Below are 27,012 nucleotides of genomic sequence, written 5' to 3' on the forward strand. Positions count from 1 at the left end.
CAACATTAATTATTCACATCCATTTCTTTAATGCATAGTGATTCTTAGAGATGCTTTTAATTACGCTCAATGTCTTCAAGGCACGCCATGACAAGAATTAATAGAACTTGCTGTTGCATACATCACCTTGAGTGGTTTCTCTGCCTTCTCTCCCTGCTGTCTCTCTGTAGAATGACTTTGTGGTGGAGACGAGTCTGGTGGGCACGGTCTTGAACGGGTTATCTCACCTGAGTGGTGTCCAAGAGCGCGGCCAGTTTGTGGTCAATCTGATTAGGGGTCTTGGGGGAAACTTGCATTTCAAGTCACGTCAGGAATTTTCAAAAGAGGTAAGACAGCTGTGATGGCCTTAAAATATACATCTCGGCTATTATTCTATTATTTTTCCAAACTTGAGATTTAATTGAGAACCGAAACTCCACTTTATTTATGCTTAAAGATTAATTGGCTTTGCTCAATCAGCCATGAAAATTGATTTACTGACTATAAGTACTTTACAAATGATTAGATGCAATCACAATTTCCTGAACCTGTTTAAGATATTAATTCGGTGAACCCTAATTAAATTGCTCTTTACCTTTGGTTTTAGGTTCTGAGTTGGGCCAGGGAAAGCCCACCTGATCCCCGCAAGCCCCTCGACACTTTCTACAGCCCCGAGAACGGGCGTTTGATGGCCTATCAACTGGAGAAGCTGGAGAACTTGTCGGTGGAGGATTTCAGTAATCCTCAGAAACTCCCTGTCATTCAGACGCCCGACATGCAGAGAGGCCTGGATTACTTCAGGCAGTGGCTCTGCAGTGAAAACAGACAGCCTTTCATTTTAGTGGGACCTGAAGGTTGTGGAAAGGGGTAAATATCAGCCTGTCTGGGAATATGGTTAAGTAAATATGGAACTGCATTTGCACTAATCCATTTGTGATTCGATGCCAGCTGTGTCTTTGTTAATTCAGTTCATGTAATACCCTTGCACTTTGATATGAGATTGACTGATTGCTTTTTTTTTTTTTTTTTTTCCATTCCTGCGTTCTTTCCAAAAAAATCCTATCAATGTGGGTGGCATAATCATTACCAGTACTGACTTCTGTGCAACCTATTTTGCCTCAAGGTTAATGTTGCATTTACTTACCACTCACATTTAGTCTGTATCAACACACTAACACACAGGGGGAAAAGGTCAAGAATGAGCTGGATATTTTTGTCAAGTCGTGATGGAAGAACCTCTGATTAATTTGCAGGAGCGACAATTATCCTTGTGTGTTGGCATTTCAGATTTTATTTTTTTTCTAAGCTTGCCCTTACCTTTTTTTTGATAAAATAATGTTAAATATGTCTCCTAGGCAACAGTTATCAATAAATCATCAAGGCCTAATATGAATCATTTTATACCTTCCTTGCTTAAAGCGGAAAACGGTGTCTATTCTTAAGGTCAAAGCCATTGAGTTGCCCCCTGTAGTCCTAACTATTTTATTCTGAATCCCTCCATGTGTTCACAGGATGCTCTTGCGCTACGCCTTCTCCCAGCTCAGATCCACGCAGGTCGCCATTGTGCACTGTAGCGCCCAGACCTCCTCTCGACACGTTCTCCAGAAGTTAACACAGACCTGCCTGGTTATCAGCTCCAACACCGGACGGGTTTACAGACCCAAAGATTGTGAACGCCTTATTCTGTACTTAAAAGACATCAACCTCCCGAAACCCGACAAGTGGGGAACCAGCAATCTGATTGCATTTCTTCAGCAGGTACAACGTAGACGCTATAACGTTAATAAAAAGAAAAAAGTGTTGACTTGCTTTGAGGTACATTTAAAACGTCAATCCTTTCTTCCTATTTTTAATCATGTCCTGGGTTGTAATTAATAATTAGTGGTTTAGTAAATTTTTTTTAATTTCGTCTAGCCTTTTGAAGCAGTAAAAATAAAATGTTACCTTCCGCTCTTGTAACCTTGTCACAGCAACTGTTGGCTGCCTGCTCTATAAATAGGTATCCCACCCTGAGCATTGTTGGGTATTGTTTTGAAGGTGTTGACCTACCATGGCTTCTATGATGAGAATCTGGAGTGGGTTGGTTTGGAGAACATTCAGATTGTGGCGTCGATGTCTGCCGGTGGGACAGTGGGAAGACATGCTCTGACATCACGATTTACATCAATCGTTCGAATTTGCACCATCGAGTGAGTATTCATATCGTCCCATTTGGTAAAAATACATTTAAAAATAAATGCAGCACTTCCACGGTACAACAAGTCCTTCTCATTGTAATATTAATGCAAATATAAGATGCAGGCACCATTAAAATAAACTTCTGTGCCAAACTCAATGCTGTACAGTGTGATTCTAATTGCACGTTCTCTGGATCAGATGAACTGGATTTCACAACTTTTGTTTATGAATTCATTAACTATTGTATTGATTTCAGTCTTAAAATTAAAGTGGAAATACACGATTAATAACAGCAGCATGTATCGGGAGACATTCGAAAACTATTAGATCAATAATGTTGTGTACATTATCCTCTCCAGAAAGACATGTTGTTTATTCACTTTGACTTTTTACAACCTATAAAAATGCTATAAAAATCAATGTGATGAGGGGTGGAATTGTTTTATTATTGACTATTAAAAGTGCTCATCACAAAGCCTTTTCTGGGATAAAATCTCACTTTTAGCTGTTTGTAATGCATGTTTTTTTGCTATGGGATTATCTTCATTGGACAGATTCACTCTGTTTCCAGGGCCATCAATGAAGAATTAAATACACTTCCCATTCAGTGTGCTTAATTGTTATTGGTGTCTTTTTTAGTTATCCAGACAGAGAGCAGTTGCAGACCATCTACAGTGCCTATCTGCAGCCCGTTCTGCACAAGAGCCTGAAGGGCCACGCCGCCTGGGGCACAGCGGGCAAAATCCACCAGCTGGCAGGGTCCATGGTGCAGGTGTACGAGCAGGTATGAGATGGCATCAAACCCAGAGCAGGAGGGAGTTTGGTTATTTGGCAACTGTACTCACAGCCCACTTTTATTATTCTCTACTTTAAATTGAACTATTCATTTATGTTTTTGCTTCGATTTAAAGTTTTTTTGTGTGATAGATGATACCAAACAATGCAGGACCTTATGTATTTGTATATATCGTCCTTCCATGCTAAAGAAATCCCAGTTTTATACAGAATTAAGGTCGTTGTGGCCTTTGTAGAGCCAGTCACACTGATTAGTACAGATCTATTTAATGCTGACCGAGATACGAGCTTGTTCACATTAGCACAGAAAATTATCTTACTATTGCTACAATTACTATAATTAATATCTTCAGCGTTAATGATGATGATGATTCATTCTTCAATACGAGAAATGGATGCGAACCCTAATGAAAAAATGATGTCTATTCCCTCTCGGTCTGTCAGTCACTGATGTCACACGGCCTTTGCAAAATCGTGTGACTGGGTTCCATTATCGTTTGTTTAGATGAGCAGTTTCTATCTGGAATAGCTTTCCCTTAAGCTGCAGGTGCTTTACAAATACAAATTCAAATTTAAATTAGAATATAAGCCTAGTCTTATCAGTTTCTATTACAGACCTTCAATATCTATTTCCGTTTACTTTACAATAGGTCCAAATATAGCTCGCTGGGACAGTTGGGGTTTTAAATCAGTACTGCTCCACCCCCGCGAATAAAACATGTGGTCCAGTTATTAGACGTACAGCTTATTATTTGGAGGACAAGGATTTAGTGTGTGGGGCGAGAGGAGGGGCGGCGGCGCGTGGACTGTGATTTGTGGGAGCCGTGCATAAAGTTGACTTTGACTTTACAGATTTAAGGTCAGTGTCGGCTGCAACTTCCTGGTGACTTATTTATGGTTTCCTTTGTCTTCAGGTCAGAGCCAAATTTACAGTGGACGACTACAGTCATTACCTCTTCACTCCCTGCATCCTCACACAGTGGGTGCTCAGTCTCTTTAGATATGACTTGACTGGAGGTGAGATATCAACTTATTTCAGTGCACCTGCTAGACAGGCACGGTTGTTTGTGAGATGTTGCTGACGTTTTGACAGTTTAGTGTACAAGTGTAGCTGGCACATAATAATTATTTTTCCAAAGCCTGCCTTCACCTTTTCTCTCTTCTCCTGTGTTTATAATCCTCTGCAGTGTAATCAATGTATTTCATGGTGTCTCCCTGACATGTTTCTGTAATTTATTTATCCGTTTCCTTCGCTTGTCTCAAAACTTTAAATTACCTTTTCTTTCTTTCTTTCCTGCTCACCTTGCCTTTTGAATGCTGTAAATCTGGTATGTAACATTCTCTAAGAATTGTGTTTTTTGTGTGTTTAAACAGCACTGTTTCATTTGCTAATACACCAAATGGATTGCCTTCAATACATCTGGCATTTTCATGTCTCCTTATTCCTTTATTTTTTAGTGAAATCTGAAAACACCTCAGATCTCGTGTTAGAGATCATTGCTTACGAAGGGAGGCGTCTGTTTCGCGACCGTATCGTGACCACAAAGGATATCAGTGCGTTTGATAATATTTTGATGTCCGTGACTCATGGAGACTGGGGCTCAGATGTGCTGGAAAACATGTCAGGTAATCCAGGAGACTAAATTTACAGAAGCAATTGCTGATAATTTGTGCAAAGGGAGTTTCAACATAGAACTGGATGCCAGAGCCTTGGCTGAGATCTTGGTTGTTGTTTTTGTTTTTTCTTGCAGCCTTTGCAGTCATAATAAATCATGAGACCATTGTCAAAAGCTTGATTGGCTGTTTTTAACAACAAGGACTTAAGGAGTGTTGGAGGAGAGGTTGTTGATTCTAGAACTTCCTAACTTTTTAATGTAACAGCCTTTTGAATATTCACATTTGAAAGCTCCTTCAAAAAAGGAAGTATAATTTATGTATTAATCAATTTACTTGCCCTTGTAGTGGTTTGTATATGAAGAACATTGTATATTAGTGCTTCTAAAACCATGTTCGTTGCTCTGGATAAAGGTATCTGTTGCATGCCTTATTGTTATGAATGATTGTTTCCTCTGTGCCCTGACGGACTGTATTCTTGGCAGACTGTTTCTATGTGACCTGGGGGGCAGCCCATGAGGCCGGCTCAGTGGTGGCCCCTGGGCAGTCCCTCCCTGCCCATGGCAAACCCCTGGGAAGACTTCATGCCACGGACCTGAGAGAGGTCGTGCACAAGGTAAGGCATTACAGGACCATGGAGTGGACGAGAGGAAACTGCTGATGATGTCACTCCACTAGCTGTTACACAGATTGGAAAGCACTCAAATAATACAAACACTATATTTAAGTGGTTTGTGACTCTTGCTCAGTAGTGCTCTTGTGGAACCCTTAGTGAAAATACTTAAATGTGTAGTGTTGAGTTACTGATAAATACCAATGTCTGAGTATTATTATTTGTTATTATTATTATTGTTAGAATAATAGAGAAAACACCTATTGTGACCTACAGGGCATAGTGCTGTATGGCAGGGACAACAGAGAGATGGACATCCTGCTGTTCCAGGAGGTTCTGGAGTACATGTCCCGTGTGGACAGGGTCCTGAGCTGCCCGGGCGGCTCCCTGCTCCTGGCGGGACGCAGTGGAGTGGGCCGCCGCACGGCAACATGTGTGGTCAGTCACATGCATGGGGCCACTCTCTTCACGCCCAAGATATCCAGAGGTTACGGCCTCAAGCAGTTCAAAAACGACCTGAAGAATGTAAGTGCAATTCAGTCCTGTTCCAATGCTTCCAAATGTCAATCAAATGCTTCCTTTGGCATCACATGGCCTTATAGCAGCAAATGTCCACTAATTGCACAGAAGCTGGGCAGATGACAGGTCAGTTATGATGCAATTTGTATAGAAAGCATGTATTCAGATCAAAGGTATTTGGTTAATCTTTGAAAGCAGCATATTTTCTGGATTCTTCACTGGGCATTCCTGTTGGCTTCCCTGTGCAGGTGATGCAGTTGGCTGGCATTGAGGGCCAGCAGGTGGTGCTGCTCCTTGAGGACTATCAGTTTGTCCACCCGTCATTTCTGGAGATGGTCAACAGCCTGCTCTCATCTGGTCAGTCTGTACACCTTCTCAAACAGCTTTGTTTTTCCTTTTGAAAAGCAACATGAAAGCTACAAAACCTGTCTATTCCTGCCAAAGAGCTGCTTTTGTTTTCTCAAATGTGATTCTTTTGAAATCAGACCTGATTACTGCCACTTTTCACATTAGCAGCTGTTTCTTCTTCACTGTCTGTAGCGGCTCTGCTGTATAAACTGTTTTTATGATGTGTAATCCTAAACTAAACTGATCTCTTCTAGGTGAAGTTCCAGGTTTATACACAACCGAAGAGCTTGAACCTTTGCTGTCAACTTTAAAAGACCAGGCCTCCCAAGATGGCTTTACTGGGCCCATTTTTAACTATTTTTCATACAGTAAGTAGGTCTTTGAGTCTTTTCTGCCCTTGTGCCTTGTTGTTGCTTTTGAATTTCCCTAGAAAATGAAAGGCTGCTCATGTAAAATATTCAGTGCTTTTCCAACCTCGTTATTTCTGAACACAGACTTCGTGCAGCAGGAGAGCGGAAGTCTTTGTGGAATAGAATCTGATTTTTGGCTCATGGTTAATTTCAGGTGATGCATGTCATGCGTTCCTGAGTAATTTGAGCTAATCTGGTTACAGTGTTTATCAATGCAGGAAACTAATGGAAAATGGAAAGCAAGCTCTTGTAAATTGCAGCAATTTAATAAACCTTAGTTCAGTCTCATATACTTTTTAAATATTATTTTTAGCTGTGAGACGACTGTGATGACTGTGCATCTCACTTTGCATTCCTTCAGACATACTTAAATAAAACCCTGTGGTTGTAGGTAACATTTAAACCACTATTCATGTATTTATTTTTTTGGTAATGTGGCATTTTGATTTGAGCTCATGAAGGAGTGTGATGTCAGTAACAAAAAGGTCAGAAACGATTACCCTCAGTATAGGTTAGGCATCTGCAATGCAGCACTTCAACACTGCCTGGCAAACTGTGGATCTCCAAGCTCACTAACACAAAAAGCCTTGATTATGTGCAGCAGTCCCCTCTGAGCTGAACCTGCTTTATTATTAAAACAGACAAAAAGAAACAAATAGTCTTGCAACCTTTTTGCCAATTTGACATTCAGCCCCCTTGGCTTTTAGCTGAAGCATATCTCCATCCTTTTATCAAATCATTGTATATTCTAGGTGCTCTCTTTAAGCACACGCCCTGTGACAGTAATTTCTCTACTGCATTGCTTCACTGGGTTTCTTTTACAGTGTGTTTACCTCCATTCCAGAGTCCTTTTTATTCTGTTTTTCAGAAATTAGTCATCGCTTTTATCTGTGTTTATTTGGAAGTCTGGATTTATTAGCAGGACAAATTACATATCCCTTTATGTTTCTCAGCTATTTACAGACATGGATTTTGAAAGAACAGTGCTGCTGTTTATAGAAAGCATAAGCATATGAAAAAGCATGAAACAAGGAAGCCATTAACTATGTAAAGTAAAATGTACAGCTTGTGTTATTGTCTAGAAATGGGCTCATATTGTAAAGGTAATTTATGTTGTAAGTCGCCCTGGAGGGCGCCCTAAGGGCATCTTCCAAGAAATAATAATAATAATAATAATAATAATAATCTGGGTCTGTTTGTATGTCTCCATTGAGTATTGTGCTCTTATTTGCAGGAATTCAGCAGAATCTTCACATTGTGTTGATCATGGATTGCACCAATCCTAACTTCACCATTAACTGTGAGAGTAACCCTGCGTTGTACCGAAAATGTTCTGTGCAGTGGATGGAAGGCTGGGCTGACAGCAGCATGAGAAAAGTATGTACATTTTCTGTGTAGTCCTCACAATTGTGAGAGAATAAGAAAGATAACAAGAGTACCAACCAGGTTCTGCATAATTTCCCTGGAATTTCAAATCCTTCGCTGTTAACACATCTCGGATTTGTTCTCGTCTTTGCTGATGTCGCAGTTCTCACATTGCCCTGTTTAAGACTAGCGCTCTGACTATTTCAATGTGATCGACTGAGTGTTTCATTAAGTCTTGTCTGTTCATTTTAAAGATGGCATAAAAAATATATATTTTTTATAGCTTATGATAGTATTACTACAACAAATGTTTTCTTTCTTGAATTAATTCTAAAATGCATCACTTTTTGAGGTGATAATTTAGTACTTTCATTGTATTTAATGCAGTAATTAGAGTTTTAAAGTATCTTTCTTCACATTTAAGTTGAACATGAAAATGTCTTCACTTGTGGTTCCACCACTTAGATCCCGGAAATGCTGCTTTCAAAGACAGCTGGAGACGATGACAGCAACAGCAGGAAAAAAGGACATAAAAAGAAATTGTCAGGTATCCCCAGATTCGACTCAGGTTTCTTCTAATGTAGACTTTGCAAAACACAGTACCTGACTTATGGGAAACCACAGGATCGGGAACTCTGATCCTGGAAAACTATAGGGTCTTATCTATTTAATTTAAACCACTTTTAATTATTTACTAAATACTTTCTTTGTCAGATATGTATCCATTGATTTCAAACGTATAAAACAACGTCTCTAAACAACGTCTCTACAAACTGGGCTGTAGACCAGTACATTTAGCAATAATTTGAAGAAAAAATCATCATGACTACACATGATTTGATTTGAACAAAATCTCTGTGGAGAAAATGTCCTGGTTCTGATGGTAATCGATCATAAGGCCTTTCTTGCCCATACTGTATTTACTGAGACTTCAACTAAGATTTGAGAGATCATTTTTCTCTCTTTTGTTCTTTTATAATATCCTGACCCAGCTCACAATATTCCTTTTTTTCACGCTTGCAGGACATGCTGACCTTACAAAATCTTTCCTTATGATCCATGAATCCTGTAAAGAGTATGGAGCCACGCCGAGCCAATACATGGCTTTCCTTCGCATCTACAGGTCTATATACAGCAGCAAGAAAACAGAGCTGATAAAAAGGCAGAGTCATTTACAGGTGAAAAAGTGAAATCCATATTCCTTCATTGTAAACAGATCTTTAAATATATTAAGCAAGATGCTGTATCCGTGTAGCGGTATGAAATATGACACCAGAGCTATTTCCTTAGCATTGAAAAGTGCTTGTGTCGTTTGAAGTACCAATTAAAAATACTTCTTGTACTGAAATAAATATCAAGTGGCTCTAGTGTCTCTGCCCTCTATTATAAAATGAGGGTTACTATGCAACTGGCTTCCTTTTTTTTTATTTTGTTAAAAACCTGGTAAGACACTCTTTTAATCTTACTCTTGCTGTAACACAGGCTGGCGTATCAAAGTTAAATGAAGCCAAAGCTCTCGTGGATGAGCTGAAAGGGAAAGCGGCCGAACAGAGCACCTTGCTGAGAACAAAGCAAGCTGAAGCAGACGCAGCTTTGCAGGAGATTACCGTGTCCATGCAGGTAGGCCATAACGATCTGTCAGTTGTCTATGCAAACCTGTCCACCCACTGGACTAATACACTGCACTGTAGTTTTAGTGGATGTCCCCAGCAGAATCACTTTTATTCTAGTCTCTCGAGACCCTTCTTTTACGATGGTTCTCCTTGAGGCGTCTAAGTCCAGTGTGTAAAACCACCAGGTGGGCAAATAAAATATGCTGTGTCTAAGCACATTCAAAGCACGATGACAGATGCTCATTTAAAATAGCCCCGTGTTCTCCGGATACCATGGTGACCGAAATACAGAAAAAACATCTACAATTGTATATGATATAATTATTATTTTTTTAGATCACAGATTATTACTTCTTAAATCATGATTAATCTAAGTTTAGAACTCAGACATTTCACAGTATTATATCACAGTTCTTTTTTTAAAGATCTGTATGACCCCTTCCATGGGGAAATCATTTTTCCTCCAGATTTTCTTATTTTACCTCTTAAAAATAAGAAATCTTTTTGTTGTAGAGAGAGGTCTGTTTAAAGTGCAGATTTGTGCAGGTACATAACATGAACAGACTATCAACACAGACAGAGTTGTCCTATTATAGCAATTCTTCAAGAGGATTAGATGGCGTGTACACAAGCTGAAGGAAGCCCCCTGTTTTCTTTATTCTTATTAATATGCAAGTTTTGGAAAGTACCTAAAAATGTTTGTTTTTAGAGCTTCCTGCTGCCAGTTTTTACAGTAGTGTTTCTGCCACAGTCCTTAAATTAGCTCAGATTAACTGATTATGAAAGGAGTTTATTTCATTCATGTCAGCTGATGTTTGCACAATGTTGAACTATTAATGACAACAAAAACAATGACAACAATAGTTTGTATTTGTTTAAAATAGCTTGTTATTATTTATCCTCTATTTTTATTTTATAGCATAGGGATATGACAAGTGTTTTATGTTTAACTGTCTTCAATAAGTCAGTGTGCAATTTAAGGTTATACATACTTTATATTGAAGATTTAGCTGATAGCATCTTGTCTTTATTTTTCATTTGCGTCTTTTCCTGTTGACTTTTCACTGTCATTGTGGTCAGTTATTGGACAGGTAACTCTCCCTGCCTCAGATATTAATTGTAAATTAACCCCGTGTCCCTCTCACCACATTTGCTAGTGTCTGGGTTTCCTCCTACACATTCTAAGCATGATTATGTGTTCTGACACGTCATTGCATGCATTATAGAAAGACTTTGGTGTGTAATTCGCTTGGGATAAGCCCAATGACAGTAATGCAGGAAATTGCAAAGACAAGGAGGCAGCCATGTATTGCCTTAAACAATTACTCACAAGTGTTATTTATTCATGATGTTTTGAGCTTCACTTTATGAGGCCTGTGACTCTGTACTGCTGAGCATAAAATGTACATACCAAAGCCTAAACCTCAATAATAGAAAGGAGATCTCTGCTGGTTGAAAATGAAGAAAAGAAAATCAAAGTATTTTACTTTCCAAACAACTCTTGAAGCAGATACTCCCAACCCACTTCTGAAACTGTTTTCATAACTGTGCCTTCCTAGCTTTCTGTGGTACTGGTGCTAGAAATAAAGTTTCTTATAGAGAGGGAAATTCCTGGTTTTGTAGTAGACAGCTTTCACAAAAAGTACTTCTCAGTTTGTCTGGAACACAGTAAACCAGATGAATTCTGTGGAGCTCCTTTCAGTCTTTCAGTCACCTCTTTTCATTAGAGGAGATAAAATGTTGTATTTTTTTTCCTTTTGTTAAACTTCCATTGTGTCTAAATTGTGCTCCTTGAATTCAGAGAATGGCAGAAACTTAGGAGAGTCGCATTGCAGGATTAGATGGATATGAAGCACCGACGTGGAAAGACAGACAATTTAATTCCTACTGTGACAGTGATGGTCCCCAAATATGAGTTGATTGAATTTATAATGAAATGCCTTTTATTGTAGCTGGCCATTTTCAGAAAATAAAATAAAAAATACGAGACTTGTAAGTCATTGTAGACTGTTTGTAGCATTGGAGGTTTAATTAAGAGGCAGTTTTGTCTCATGTGGAAAGAACAAGGATGTTCTCCCACATGCTGTCTGAGACGTGGAAATCTCCCCCGATATGAGAGGTGTAAATGAGATTATAATGTTGTGTGATATCTCGGGATGTGATTAATCTGTGACTACATTCTGAACACAAGGCTCATATAATGGAGAAGTAAAGTTTGTGAACAAGACAAGCCCCAATCACGCTTCACTCTGCTCCAAGCTCAACCAGTGGGATACATGCACACACACACGCACACACACACACATGATCATAAACACCACATAACAAGTTCTTCTCCCCCGCGTCAGTAGCTCGCTCCCATAGCGCCGCAACCATGCTCTGGCTTAAACTCAGAACTGCATCCCTCCGCCTCTGCAGTCTCCACCTTTGCAGCAGCTTCTTAGCGCCAGCCATCAGGTGGGGGGGTTCCCCTGATCTCGTCCTGATTACCCGGCTGTGGTTATTTTGGTGGTTGTCTGAATTTCTCAGAAGGAAGGCTTTCTTGCAACTGTTCAGTAAGGCAGGGTTTCTTCTTTCTTTTCCCCACACAATACGATTTCAAGGGCACTTATGAATCATGAAAAAGTGGTTGCTGGAGCATGCATCTGCAGGGGTCTTGTTTATGCTCTTGCTAGTTTATTAACATCTTTAGGCTCCCATCACTGCAAAGCAGAGGGCTCAAATCAGGACTGAGCATTGTATCAAATGCTGTTAGCAAAGCACTAGTGGCACTCGCTGTAATTGCCGGTGTCATTGTGTGCCACTATCTACGAACACTAAAACCATAGGCAATACATTTTTAAGTCATTGACTTCCATAAAAAATAAACCAATATATGTTTTTCCCCTTGAAGTCCAGTAAACATGGTCTCCAATACTTTAATTTGCTAAATAAGTCTGAAAGATGTCTCTATTTCAGCTCAAAGTAAATGCTAAACTATTAAAAAGGCCAAATATAAACAGAAACAAATATATCAACAGCAAGATAAAAGATGTGTGGTAAAGTAAATAAGGTTCCACTATTGTGTGGTTCCCCAAAGCCAAATCTCTGACCTCATTTGTTGGATAGCGAAGGACCTTTAAATAACTGTGGGTCTGACAGGAAAGCCAAGAACCAGGTAATATATCTGATTTGTAAATGTGGTTTCTATCAGAATGCCAGTGATCAAAAGACTGAGATGGAAAAGATCAAGTACAAGATAGCTGAAGAAGTTTCAAAAATTGAAGAAAGGAAGGCAAAAATTGACGATGAGCTAAAGGAGGTGCAGGTAAGGCATTTTGAGTGATTGTTTAAAATCTCCCTCAGGCATTGAGTTGTTGGATTGATAGTTTTTTTCACCTTTGTACACCAGACCTGTAAGGTATAAAAGTCTTGTTAGAAATAAACACCTAGTCAGTACTTTATAAATGCGTAGCTTACAGGGCGAAAAATATCCACATCCTGATGCTTATTTTCAGGAAAATACCTTTTTATACCTCCCTGTATAGTTCTCTAATTGGGAATTGTATGATTCCATTTATGTGTTCTACTAGCCTCTTGTAGACGAAGCTAAACGTGCTGTTGGAAACATAAAACCAGAGGCGCTCTCTGAAATCCGCTCATTGCGAATGCCTCCTGACGTCATCAGAGATATTCTCGAAGGTGTGCTGAGGCTGATGGGAATTTTTGACACATCCTGGGTTAGCATGAAGAGGTAAGATATAATTATTTCCACACTTTCGTTAAAAGTGACAGTTTCATTTTAGTTTGACCTAAGATTTAATAGTGTTGTGTTTGAAATGGTGGTTAGTCTCGTGATTAAGATGTCGTTATATGGTTTGGCTGCACCCCACACTTTTTATTTCACTGTAAACCGCTTAGATTGAAATTAAACTATGGAGGAGCGTGTAACACACGTGTTTTAAATGACTGGGCACAGTAAACAGTGGTTTATTGTTTCTATACATTTTTACTGCGCGGTATAACAATTATGCCAAAGCAACCCATTTCCTTTACCAGTAAAAATACTTTTTGATTTCTTATACAGCTTTCTTGCAAAGAGGGGAGTAAAAGAAGATATTGCAACCTTTGAAGCTCGAAACATATCACACGAGATTCGTCAGAGTGTGGAGGAGCTTCTGCAACGTAACAGAGCCTCATTTGACCCGAAGGTCAGTTTCCTGGAGTGATTTATGCTTGTAAACTAACAGTGGCTATAGGAAGAAGTCACCCCATTTAAAATACATCATAATGTCCAGGTCTAACACAACAAAATGTGACTCAAAAGGGGGTGAATAGCCATTGTATACGTCACACACAGTGGTGAAGCCTGTGAAATCTGGAGTACGGCAGTCTAACGGTGTTATTGGTTATAGAATGCGAAACGGGCGAGTACAGCAGCAGCGCCCCTGGCCGCCTGGGTGAAGGCCAACGTGCAGTACTCACATGTGCTGGAAAGGATCCAGCCACTGGAGAAGGAGCAGGCAGGTTTACTGGAGTAAGTGTGGACATGGATTTGAATCAGGAATATGGTTTGAGCTGGTTCTCGTGCTCTCTGAATCTGGGGATCTTGTTTTGCTTAGGTGGTGTTTTAAGCAAGTCTACCTTTGACACACAAGTACAAAAGAGCAGATCAAATCATTACATTCTGTTCTCCTTATGCCCCTTCTTAAAACTACTACAGTTTTCTGTCAGACTGTGATAAACTGGACCGTCAGCACATGGGTCTTATGAAAAGTGAATGTGATATGTTGGTAATAACTAAATTATTTGTCTTATAGTAAATTTGAATATGTAATTTTGTCTTTCACCAGAAACCTGCATAAGACAGAAAGCAGAAAAAACAAACTTGAAGACCAGTTGAACTCTGTGGGTCAGAAAGTGAATGAACTAAAGGACAGGTATTGGTTTTCTCTACCTCTGAACCGATTGCTTATTAGTGTGACACACTTCCATCATCATGCTTTCCTTGTATTTCCTGACATTTTGAATGTTTCAGAAACATTTCACAATTTCACATTCCTTAAAAAATGTAGATACAGAAAATGTGGTAATGGTAAGTTTTAATTAGGGATGCAGGTTAGGGTTTCAACAAAATGTCAAAATAGGTAATTAACATAAAATATGTAGAGTTTTTTAATTATCCACCAAAAACATGGCTTCAAAATTATATAATAAATAAATGTTATCCAGCTGACTTGGATTTGTCAATCCAGTTATGTATAATTATAATTAATCCAGATAACATTTTGCTTGGACAAACCTATGATAGCCTTGATAATAAAACAGATGGGCACATAGAAATAATAAAATGTAATTTCCTCTTTCAGATGTAGTACAATTGTAGTCTAATATATTTGAAGGCATTCAATATTTTCTCTGTAATGGCATAAATAGGCAATTACCTGAGTTATATTGCTATTAGACAGCTTGTGACAAGACCATTTATATCCTTCTGCTACAAGTTGTTTGCAAGAGCATGATTGTTCGGCTCACTGACATGTAGACAAGAAGGCAGCTTGCGTCTCCTGAGCTAAATTTAACTTTGGGGGATGCAAGCGAACATCACTGTCATGAGGAAGCGTCTGGGAGTGCCAGGACTGTTGAAGCACAGGGAGAAACGGTAAACACATGAGACAGCATTAAATCTAAGCGTAAAACTAAGCATGACTGTGGGACAATGCAGCTTCGCCAACTATTCACCACCGGCAGTGATCTTTTAAATCGAGATTAGTCTCTTTTTGGTATGTGTTTGGGAGATGTTTTTCATTTTTTTAAAGGTTCCAATCCAGAACAACAGAGGCTGCAAAACTGGAGGCTGAAGTGAGCAAAGCCCAGGAAACGATCGAAGCAGCGGAGAAGCTGATCCATCAGCTTGACGGTGAACACAGGCGGTGGAACGCCCAGGTGCGGTCATGATTTCTGGGTTTGGTGCGGCCTAGACACGCTGGCCTGCCGAAAGACCCCTCCCAGGACTGTGTTAGTCCCCAGCTGGCACTGAGCAGGAAAATACCCTTGCCTCTGTATGTGTAACCTCAGCGACACATTCCACTCATTTCCCAGTGTAACCCCCTTGATGGAAAACAGCCCATGGGAGCTATTTACCTGGTACACCGAGCTAGCGCTTGATAAGAAACATGCGTACAAATATAAACGCGCTTCAGGGGTTTGTCAAAGGGAGCGAGACGGCCTGGCCTCCTTGGCCGTGACAGTTACTTTAAATGCAAAGCAGTGAACAGCATTCACGTCTGTGCTGCTATGTGTTGCCTACTGTTCAGGAGCAGAATACATTCTTATGCCAGGTTTCATCAGCGCTCCTCGCATGAGCCATCTTTTCAGTGATCCATCCCTACGTTCAGCCCGACTGGGTACAAGTGACAAGACCTGACTTGCAGTATATTAAATGTATAAAATAGCTGAAAGAATTAGTACCTTATGATTCACCTTTCTCTCTCACTGGTAATCGCCTATATATATGTACATAATTATATAAAAACATCTCGGAGAAAGGTAATAGTTCCTCTTTAACAACATGCTTAGAGAGGATTACCTAGGGAAACTGGAATAGTTCATTTCCATCATGTAACCTTATATAAATTAACATCACGGAGGCGCCTAAACAAGTGATCATGACAGTACCCAACAGTAACAGGTGAAGCTCATGCTACGTATGGATCTGTAGTAATTCTGTCCTATAATGGCATTAAAGGATTAGCGAGGCTCCTATTGCTAACAGATTGATCAGTGGTGTGAAGTGTTTTGTACTACACGCCACAGATGTCATTGAGTTGGCATCGTGCCACACGCAGGGAGATGTGCCAGTAGCTCAAGCTGCACGATTTTCAATTCACCACCTGAGGTCTTGCAAATGTTAAATGGGCATGAAAGGCTAATTAATTAAATATGCTGTTAAAGCGTATTTGTCAGATATATTGGGTTTAATGTAGCAGGGATTTAGCTTTCAGTGGCTAATTTCAATTTTGGATTGAACATTTCCAAGTTCTTATCAAGCACTGCATATGATATTATGAGAAACGTTTGCAAAAAACTGGTAGCTAAATACAGCTGGCATGTGCTCAGTATTACACCAGCCCTATTACCCTTGAATGTGTACATAAACTGACTTTATACAACTTTACATTTACTGTGTATGTCGAAACGGATCAATACGTTGGTGTTATACCGTTACTAATTTAAAGAACTTAAAAATGACCATTAAAGGTGATTTCCACAATAGAATCAAACATCCAAAGGAAACAGACGGTCAGTATATTGCATGGGGGAAACTGGATAACCCAATTGCACAGCCATCCACAATGCTGTCCTGTTATATTGTGTGGTGGTTGGAATTTGAAAGATGTCTGTGCACAGCAACAGAACAGCAGATGATGATTAGAGCTCTGATTGTGGGACTTTTTGTGCCATTTGTGTGTGTTTGGCCTAGGTGGAAGAGATGACCGAGGAGCTAGAGACATTGCCTAAGAGAGCCCAGCTTGCTGCTGCGTTTATTACTTATCTGTCTGCAGCTCCGGAGGATCGCAGGAAAGCCAGCCTTGAGGAATGGATGAAATTGTCTGGCCTACAGAGTAAAAATGCAATCTTTTCTCTTCTTATCTTGTTGGTATCTGAGGTGAATTAAGTTTGAAAAAAATTGTGCTGTGTATAAAGAGAGATTACATGCCTGGAAGGGCATAGAACTAAATGTTGTTAATTTTGGCACTATTAGTTCTGTGTTTGAACATGTGGTTTACCTACTGTAGTATTTTCATATTTGTTTTGTTTTTTAGTATTTAGTGAGAGAAATAGTCTGAACTTTAGCTGCATTAAGCTGTGACACTTGTTTGTTTTACAAGAACACATTTAATTAATACTCCTCTCATTGCTTTCATTAAAGAGTTTGATCTGCGCCATTTCCTGTGTTCTGAAAGTGAGCAGCTCATATGGAAGAGTGAAGGGCTGCCCTCGGATGACCTCTCCATGGAGAACGCACTGGTCATTTTACAGGTACAGAAACACAAGACTGGGCTGGGCTATACTTGTGTAGGAACAGCAGCAAATAAACTGAAGCCCCCTTTGTAGACTGCACACAGATATTTATATACATATGCTTAGATTTGTTAATGTTACATAGAAAGGAACCACAAGAAAATCATACACATACAGAAAAAATACATAAAAAGTAGACTTTCTTGTGCCTGAGATGACTGATACATATACATTCCCTAGAAAGCTGCAGCTCCATCACATCTGACACATGCCTGGGTCGTCCTTTTGTAAGAACAAACTGTGATATTCAGTCAAAATGTGATTTTAGCATTAGCTGAGAAAATTGTGCTTGTAAAACCAGAAGTGACTTGAACGCAATTTATTTTCCTTCATGTATGAGCACTGCATCCACTCCATCTGCAACCACAGCAATTTTCCCATTTGTTTAATCATTATCATCACTTTTGTTTCCCCAAACTGTTATTGCTGCCCTAGATCAATGCCTTGAAGTCTCTGGTAAGAGTCTCATTCATTTCCAAACTTGACTCCTCTGTAGCCTTCTTTAGATGGTGTGATTCCACTCATTCTATCTCTCCCAAAATAAATAAATAATAACAGGACTTCATTAGCTTATTGAACGCAGTTTGAAAATATTCCCGTGGCCTGTTGTCCACAGCAGCCTCATATCCAATTTGTAAGTGTTATGGGATGTGACATTGTCACTGATTGATAATATCCATAGAATTACTATGTCCAGTACTGTACTAAACAGAACTGATATGAGCTCATTGCTATGGAGTGTAAAGCCTGATCACATCAAGAATACTAATGATTCCTGGCAGAAAAAAGTCCATTCCTTAACGCTTATAAACGGTCCTTCTCATTACGCAGCGGCTTGCTGTCCATTGTTGGACTTTGATAATAATATGTAAAAATCCCATCTTACAGTCATTGTATTCTGTCTTCAATTCTCACTATGTAGGTGGTTATTATGTTAAAAATGTCCTTAGGCTTTAAATTAAACATAATGGTAGACTGACTCATTCCTTTGAGGATTTTTTTTTTTTAGGATTCTTGTCACATGCTTTCAGTTTATCCTCGGTTAACCACCTTTTTGGCTTCTTCTTTACCTTTTCTTAGCGATTATAATACAAGCACATGTATTACTGTGGGTCTCACTTTGGTTAAAAATTTGGAAAAGTTCATTTTCAGTCAGCCGTTAACAAATAATACAAGCGTACATGGAAATCTGTTTTTAAATACACAGGAAAGTAAATTATTACCCAAACCTGAGACCTCCACCCCTCTACTCCCCAAAATATCTTATCTTATACTTGAATATATGCATGCTTTGCCAGTCTAAACCAGATTCAGGCTGGTTCAAGAAGATGTCTTTGTTTTGTGCTGTTATACTGATGAGCCTTATTCGTCACTGGTAATGTTAGATTTGTAATGGGCTGAATCACTAGATCTTATTTTTATTAATTTAAACGTGTTATAAAAAACATCCAAAAGGAAACATTCATGCAGCCATGGTAATGCCATTTGGCCTGCTCTGCTTAATAGCAAGAAGTATCTCATTGTGATGAACTCTTTAAAAGAAAATGCCCATGCAAACTAATTTTCATATACAATCCAAAGATCATTTTTGAAAAGCTTAATAAGATTCTTGGTATATCCCACCCCCCTTCCTTCTCTGTGTTTAAATCTGCCAGAGAAGTGACACCCTTGCGAATCATCTTGACAATGGGGAGCTGGCAGAGCTAAACCTTGGTAACCCCTTGATAATTGCTTTGGTGAGAAGAGAATGCCGGTCTTTCTTTCTTTCAGAGCTGCGCGTGTCCCTTCCTGATCGATCCCTCCTCACGTGCCACCGAATGGCTGAGGACACATCTCAAGGAGTCTCGCCTGGAGGTTATAAACCAGCAGGTATTGATTGATTCTGAAGTTAGATCCAACTCTTTAGATAGGCGGTGTGCCAATTACACAAAACACTGTGCAGAATTAAGCAGTATCGCTCCCATTTTCACCTTGCAGTGTTTCCCGTTCTTTCCATTTTCAGAAGATTAAGTTTAATTTTTTTAACTAGCTACCTTGAAACATGACACTTTATCGATACTAGAGTACCTTAGATATAGAATAATAGATGTTCTGCACCCCAGGTCTTCTTTATCCCTTCATACTTAAAAACCAATGTCGTATGATGTGCCCATGTTTTCATATACTTTACTTCAAGGTGATATAAAAGCACAGAAGTCCAATTTTGCTTTACAAACCCGTTTTTAATGGACGTACATTCACCGCATAATATATTCACCCTTGTAGGACTCCAACTTTATCACCGCACTGGAGCTGGCCGTCCGCTTCGGAAAGACAGTCATTATCCAGGAGATGGATGGAGTGGAGCCAGTCCTGTACCCTCTCCTACGGAGGGATCTTATTGCTCAGGGTAAGACACTCACTGTCAGTGTGCTAGAGGCAGCCATTATGCATGATGTTATTTAATCTGTCAGTCTCATTGAAGATCTCTGAATTTTAGCTTTGTTCTGGACATTGAATTAATTCAAATTCAATCCTGCTGTACAAACACATTGGTGAAACTTTATCTCTAACTTGTTTTAATAATTGTTGTTCACATAGTGGAGTCCGTAACTTAAATATCACTATTAGTCTGTCTACCTGTCAGTCTGTCCGTCTTTCTTCTGAAAGCCACTTGCAAAAATAAGGAAATTATAAATTAAAAAATATGGATACCAGTTTTGCAATTCCAGCGCACTAAATGCTCCCACATTGATACGACACATTTGTGTATTTTTTGCTTTGTTTTAAAGCATTAATGGAGAAACATGAGCATCTAAACAAACTGCCTCCTTCATACAGTTCTCTCAGTCGAAATGCTTTTGTCACCTTGAGCGTGTTAATGGAGCACTGAGGCACTGAGACGAGCTCTCTCATGCTGCATAGTCAATAAGATGCGACAGGATGGCTTTTGTGTGGAAATGCAAAATATGAAAATGCACAAAACTAATTTTTGAAACGGAAATCTCAGGCAGGCACTACCCCCATCTTTGTCTTGCAATGTCTATCACAATCTTGAGTATGTATTGTTGCTTTGCATGCACACAGATTTAAAATATCTCCATTGAATTCACCCAATGTCTACACTAAATGTCTGAATAAATTCTATATAGGTTTCTGTTTCCCTGCTGGTTCTATATGCGTTGCATACTTACTTGTCAGACAGTTCTCATCAGTTTGATTAGTGATATTCTGTGCATAATAGACTTCAAAAGCATCCTATGTCAATGCAGGCGTAGCACTGAAATCTCTTCATTTATTTTCTGGAGCAGTATTCATAGGTTTGCTATTTTTATAATCCATGTCAGTTATAATATAAGTAAATGTAAATAAGGCTATTGGAGTGTATTATAATGTGGCATAAAGTTGGGAAAACATTCATGAATCTAATAAAAACAAGTGCCATATCTGTAAATTTTCTGGGAAAAACAGCACAGTCTTCCTCCTGAGTTAAAGATACACATGTGTCTTTAGAAACAATACTGGCATTGCTGCATTGCAGGCATACACGTAGGCAGTGCCACGTAGACTGCTTTATCTGATGTTCTTGTACTAATATACCTAGAGCAACATTGTCACACGATGTACAATGCCGATATGCTTTGTTGCTTCTTCCTGTGGTTTGCTTCCCTTTCAAGAAGGAACAATACACACAATAACACAATCTGCTGAAATCCGGAGTACATTTAATCTGGACTGCACTGTTGAGCCTTATGGAAATACATAATTCATCAAGCTAAAGTCACAACAATTGTGCTGGCTTTGAAGCAAATGCATCCAGTTAAAATGTATGATCCACAACAATATTAATAATCCAGCCGAGACGAAAAATAAATACATAAATTATGATTTCATAATTCACTTAAACAATCAACTGATGTACAGAATCCCATTGTTTGGGCCAGAGGTAGACTTTTGTGGACTACATGGGTTGCAGTGTTGAATGCAGTTGGCGCATTTCTGACTCGTTTATCAGGGGAAATAGGTCAATGTTTGTTTGTGGGCATCGTATACTGTGTCCACAGCACTAAGTTGGCTTGTATTACGATTTATTCAAGTCTCAAATCTCTGTGCACTTTTAACCTCATAGATGCACCACTGTAAATGAGGTCATTAGTGTTAAGTGACCAGCTTTAGTGCCTGTCATGTGACTTGCTGAAGCAGACAGATGAAATATGAAGCCCGGAGAAGGTGCAACTGCCCTGAGGGGAAACGGGACGATCTATGTGTCATCTTCCAGACTGATAGAAATAAATTGCTGCTGCCCACTGGGGCGTGCAGTGTTCAGGGCAGGTGCCCGGCTGGTCCCTGGTTGTCTGGGGCTTTTTGTGAATGTAGTCTGTCTATACCAGTTCCTCTTCCGATCCAAAAAATCGGGGATATCCTCCTCCCGTTTCGATGACACCACCTGCTGAGCCTAATGTGTCACTGATCTTTATCAGCTTCTAATTAATCATCTCAACTCTTTCACTCTCACGGTGCTGATTTACAATTAATGAAACACAGGACAGGGGATGGTAAACTTGAAACAATCTTGTTTCGAGAGCTCACTTGTTTCGAGAGCACGAGTTGACACGCAAAACACAATACACAGTAATTAGTATGCCAGGGAAACTATTGTCACCTGAGCACAGGCCTAACATGCTTTCCTGATGTGTTCACAGGCCCTCGTTATGTTGTTCAAATTGGAGACAAGACTATTGACTATAACGAAGACTTCCGCCTGTTTCTCGCCACTCGGAACCCCAGTCCATTCATCCCCCCCGACGCAGCATCGGTCGTGACGGAGGTGAACTTCACTACAACCAGAGCCGGTCTGCGGGGCCAGGTAGAGTACAGAAATATACCTTCAAATATGAAAATAAATACACATGCGTACGTGTTGTTCAAAGATTAACTTGCTGTGTAGATAAGAAATGAAATCTGCAGGATTTGATACATTTTTTAATATATTTAGGCCGTTACTTTCCTTTCTTGCCAACTGATTAGTCTTCTCAACCTGCCACCAATGCGCGATAAGAGATACAGTATTTGCTAGCGTGGCAGTTTCTATTTTCTCTTTTTTTTAATTCTGTGCTGTGGCAAATCTGAGGTTCCTTTGTGTGCTTCCTTGCATTCATCAGATCCAGAGCTAGTCTGGAGAGATTACAGAGAGATTTGTAAGATATTGTGCATTTCATTTGTATTTAGTTATTTATTTATTTGTTTGTTTTTGTTTTAAATGCATTTTAGTGTCGTATTTGGGGGTTGTCTTGGGAGGCAGCTCTTGAGTTCTGTTGTCTGTATTTTGTATAAATGATTCTGCTTTGGAGTTGTGTGTTTAAAAGCCCCTCTGTGTATGTGTGTGTGTGTGTGTGTCTTTTATTGTAGCTCCTGGCATTAACGATACAGCATGAGAAGCCAGACCTTGAAACACAGAAAACTATATTGCTGCAACAGGAAGAGGATAAAAAGATTCAGCTGGCTAAACTGGAAGAGTCCCTTTTAGAGGTATTATTTGCATACTATCCAAATCCAAGTCGATTTTAAGTAGCAGCACTTAATATGTTCAGTTTTACTATCAGTATTTCTTTCACGTTGCAAAAAGTGTTTGTACAGTGACAGAATTTGCTATGTAGTTCAAACCATATTTGTTTTTTGCTAGTTATGGCATCATCCATTTCAAATTTAATTTACTTCTTGTTCTTGTTCTTATTCTTCTTCATGTTTTTATAAGCCCTTAAGAGGTAGCTTAATGGTTTATTATCTTCAGGTGACGTAGGACATAGCGCTCTGAGAGTACATTTTAAATGCCCTTGACCTTTACTTCAGGCTGTGAAAATATTTCCATTTTATAAATGAGAAATTATTAAGCTTGTCTTAAAGGTTTAAAAACTAAAATACAACTGAGACTTAACCCCTGATGATAACTACAGAAATATACATGCTAGCTGCAATATTGATCACAGTATAATCACATGATTTGCTTAAGTTACTTAGTTTTAATGCATTACTTAGAATCAGTAGTGTTATTGTCACTTGTCACTTGTCACTTGAGAGGCAGTGACATTTCCAGTTATTTTGATTTTCCTGCAATGAGATCTATCCTCTATCACTCTTCTGAAACAATACAGACAACATGTAAGTGCACAGATGTCATTTTCATTATAGCTTTTAAGGAAAATGTGCAGCGATAGAAAAATGTTGTGATAGCATTCAACACTCAAGACTGAAACTGCTATTATTGGGCATTGTGAAATCTTTGTACAGATATCCTTGTTTGATTATTATTTTATGTTTTAGACAATTCTAAACTACTTTGCTATCAGTTCATGGCCAAAGGGTAAAGGTTAATGCCAAATAACCGTACCTCTCCCCTCCAGACTCTTGCAACTGCTCAAGGGAACATTCTGGAGAACAAGGACCTCATTGAGTCGCTGAATAAAACCAAGGCCAGCAGTGCCCTCATCCAGGACTCCCTGACAGAGTCCCACAGGCTGCAGGTCTCCCTGGACCAGGTAAAATGCACCTTGTTGAGCAAATACAGAGACATAGACACTTCATATAGACCTTGCATCACCAGGTGAAGCCACAAAAATGGTGTCAGCTGTCAGCATGACGTAAAGTTTATAATTACTCGGAAAACTCATTCTCTGCGGGGTAAATGATTTTGCTTTTTAATTGATCATCTTTTCCGTCTTACCATGTTAATGCAACTAATCAGATTCGCTGCCTTAAAAGTTCCTATGTGTACCAAAGTGTACCACTGGCGATACACAGCTTTCTCCATGAATAATGCACACATTTCCATTTTTCAACAGCTGCTAATGAGGTGCACCTAGAGCATGCTGACCTTATACTGAGTTTATTTTCTAAGACATAATGCAACAGCCCCTTTTCATTCATATGCACCTTGAGTGGCCCTTTTAATGTGATTATTATTATTAGAGAAAAGCACATATGGTATTGTTCCTTTGCTACTTTCCAAATAAAACAAAAATATGAATAAATATACACTTTAAAATGTTATTTATTTATATATTTAGATAATTAAGAAATCAGTAAGGTGCCTTTTTTGTAACATATTTGAAAGCAACGGTGCCCTTTCACAGTTCACAAAAACACCACACACACATGGCCACCACTGTTGTATACACAATTAACTGCAATTATAGTAATTTTGGGTGCTATGGTGCCAGTGATTATTTCACAGTGCATTCAGAACTGTAAACTTCAATATGATGTTGGTCCATGCCAGCTTTTTAATCTTTCATCCACTGAATTCTGATTTATAAATTACTTTTTGAACAAGCACTGTATTGTCTGTCTTCCTCTGCGTATTCTGCACTAGTCCTCTATAGAGCCTCTTGGCGTTTTCTGCGATGCACCAAGTTTTACACAACAAGTGCACGGTAATTGCAGTTATAGAGAGCGTTGTCTTCCATATTTGATGGCTGTCGTTCTGTGTCCTTCGACTGAAGGCATGAGGAGAAAATAATTCCCACTGCAGGCAAAAAGGCACAGAGACTGGTTAACACGAGGGGCCGCTCATTTTACACAGCCGCTTTGCTTCAAGTGTCTTGTTTAATCGAGGGAACCTGTCCAGATCTCAGACATATTGTACAATTTTGAAATTGAATATATAGCAGACTATCTCTCTCTCTCTCTCTCTCTCTCTCTCTCTCTCTCTCTCTCTCTCTCTCTCTCTCTCTCTCTCTCTCTAAATATATATCGCTATCTATCTATGTATCTGTATGGGTAACCTGAATGCAACAAACGAATTCTTCTAGGGCAAAAGCTAGCGCACCCTTTATTTGCAATTTAGATGTCTAGCGTACGTGTCTGAACTATCTACCTGTATCTCGTGCATCTCATTATAAGGGTTCTTGCAATGCAAAGCTTCTTGTATCAGTGTCCTTTTTGATATGTGAATTGCTCATTAGGATTTCCTACAGACCAATTAGAAAATGAAGGGAAAATGAGCAGAAAAACTAACCAAAAAACACACAGAATAGTACAAAGACTAGATGTTAATGTGTGTACACAGCGATGGGATCTGATGATAAAAGCCCAAATCAGAACCTGGAAAACACACACATAAGTAAGACCATAGAAATCCGCTAAATTAATATTTTGGGGGTATTTGCAGCAGTTGTAACTCCAGCACACTGACATACGAATGGTACAGACATGCACACATTCTCAGTTTATTAGCAAAGGGCAGGGAGACGAGAACAGTGAATCTATGACAACAGCAATGATTAGAAGTATGGTGGGTTGCTGAGAATATGTTCTTTGCAAGGCTTGACAGAAAATGTGATACCCCCCCAATATAGGCTATACTTTCTTGCTATAGTAACTTAATACTATAACAGTATATAGGTTGTAAAACAAAGCATTATAGTTTGCTTCTTTTGCAACAATGTTCCTTTTTCCATTGTGCATTCAAGAATAACTGTAATATATGAATTCCCTTTAATTCAGAATCATTAGGTATGGAACTGTGCTTTCATTGGCATCATTTAAACTGCCAGTGCTGGTATACATTAGAGCAGTTTATACATTTCAATGTTCTCTAGTTTCGTAAATGCAAGGAATATACGGTACAGCAGTGTCCGCTCAATTCAATTACATGCGTATAGAGTCACAGGGTACACACAGTGCTATAGGACATGTGGATGCGCAGCTCTGTGCATTTTAAAAATTGTGTGATGTCAAAAGGAAGTACTGTGTGTATATGTATATACATATAAATAAAAGTGCTTATTGGTATATGTATAGAACTTAGGGGTTCTTTGAAGTCACAGATATTCAAAGAGACTCCATCGTATAGTACATGTTTTGAGAAGTGATTGTTGAACTGTTTTAGTTTTAGCTGGTCAAAGTGAATAATCTATAAAGGTTGATACTTTGATACATTTTTTTTGTGTTTGAAGATGATCGCACTTTCCTTTCTCCAGTATGTTTTTGAAATTTTCTCCTCAACTTTCAAAGGCAGCCTGTGGTAATGTGTGTGTGACATTTTGAAAATTAAAACTGACAAATCGTACCTCAGCTACGGTTGCTTCATGGTAATCTATCCCAGTTGTATGTGATTGTCTGTGGTGTGAAATACAATACAGCCACTTAACAAAAGAAAACATGCCATTGATTCTTCATCTCATTTCTGTGTAATTTCAATTAAATGGTGACATTTTGCAGTCCTTTACATTGGGAAACATGAATAGATGTGCAACAACAGTCATACCTGTGTAACAACCAAAGCTATTCTGAGTTGTGAAGTCATCATAAAGTGCTTGTTTACCTGTTACAAATATAGAGTTCCATAAATGTGATTTGATTTTTTTCTCTGCCTCCAAACAAGAACTGTATATATTTATGTCTTAATGCTTGAGTTTTTTTCTTCTTCACATTTTTCACAAGTCACATGGGCATGTCTTTTCTTCATCTCGGAATTTGTTTTCTGTAAATAACCCCTCATCCTTTCAATTTTGAAAAAGGCCAGCAATGAACAGAT

At 39.1% G+C, this 27,012-nt stretch overlaps 1 protein-coding gene across 1 annotated transcript in view; it reads left to right on the forward strand.

The window, feature by feature from the left end:
* Positions 1 to 27,012, forward strand: part of dync2h1 (dynein cytoplasmic 2 heavy chain 1) — a 138,195-nt gene that overhangs the window by 19,829 nt on the left and 91,354 nt on the right. Inside the window, exons 42-70 of the mRNA XM_066699286.1 lie at positions 171 to 326; positions 587 to 846; positions 1,491 to 1,737; positions 2,017 to 2,168; positions 2,797 to 2,941; positions 3,867 to 3,969; positions 4,411 to 4,578; positions 5,052 to 5,182; positions 5,456 to 5,704; positions 5,947 to 6,055; positions 6,301 to 6,414; positions 7,691 to 7,833; positions 8,287 to 8,368; positions 8,845 to 8,999; positions 9,304 to 9,441; positions 12,628 to 12,741; positions 13,007 to 13,167; positions 13,501 to 13,624; positions 13,829 to 13,950; positions 14,267 to 14,353; positions 15,233 to 15,359; positions 16,897 to 17,038; positions 17,347 to 17,456; positions 17,934 to 17,954; positions 19,269 to 19,367; positions 19,764 to 19,887; positions 22,181 to 22,344; positions 22,887 to 23,006; positions 23,879 to 24,013. Coding sequence (XP_066555383.1) covers positions 171 to 326; positions 587 to 846; positions 1,491 to 1,737; positions 2,017 to 2,168; positions 2,797 to 2,941; positions 3,867 to 3,969; positions 4,411 to 4,578; positions 5,052 to 5,182; positions 5,456 to 5,704; positions 5,947 to 6,055; positions 6,301 to 6,414; positions 7,691 to 7,833; positions 8,287 to 8,368; positions 8,845 to 8,999; positions 9,304 to 9,441; positions 12,628 to 12,741; positions 13,007 to 13,167; positions 13,501 to 13,624; positions 13,829 to 13,950; positions 14,267 to 14,353; positions 15,233 to 15,359; positions 16,897 to 17,038; positions 17,347 to 17,456; positions 17,934 to 17,954; positions 19,269 to 19,367; positions 19,764 to 19,887; positions 22,181 to 22,344; positions 22,887 to 23,006; positions 23,879 to 24,013 — 4,002 coding nt within the window. The remainder of the gene's footprint in view (positions 1 to 170; positions 327 to 586; positions 847 to 1,490; positions 1,738 to 2,016; positions 2,169 to 2,796; positions 2,942 to 3,866; positions 3,970 to 4,410; positions 4,579 to 5,051; positions 5,183 to 5,455; positions 5,705 to 5,946; positions 6,056 to 6,300; positions 6,415 to 7,690; positions 7,834 to 8,286; positions 8,369 to 8,844; positions 9,000 to 9,303; positions 9,442 to 12,627; positions 12,742 to 13,006; positions 13,168 to 13,500; positions 13,625 to 13,828; positions 13,951 to 14,266; positions 14,354 to 15,232; positions 15,360 to 16,896; positions 17,039 to 17,346; positions 17,457 to 17,933; positions 17,955 to 19,268; positions 19,368 to 19,763; positions 19,888 to 22,180; positions 22,345 to 22,886; positions 23,007 to 23,878; positions 24,014 to 27,012) is intronic.

Source organism: Amia ocellicauda, chromosome 3 (assembly GCF_036373705.1).
Source record: "Amia ocellicauda isolate fAmiCal2 chromosome 3, fAmiCal2.hap1, whole genome shotgun sequence".
NCBI lineage: Eukaryota > Metazoa > Chordata > Actinopteri > Amiiformes > Amiidae > Amia > Amia ocellicauda.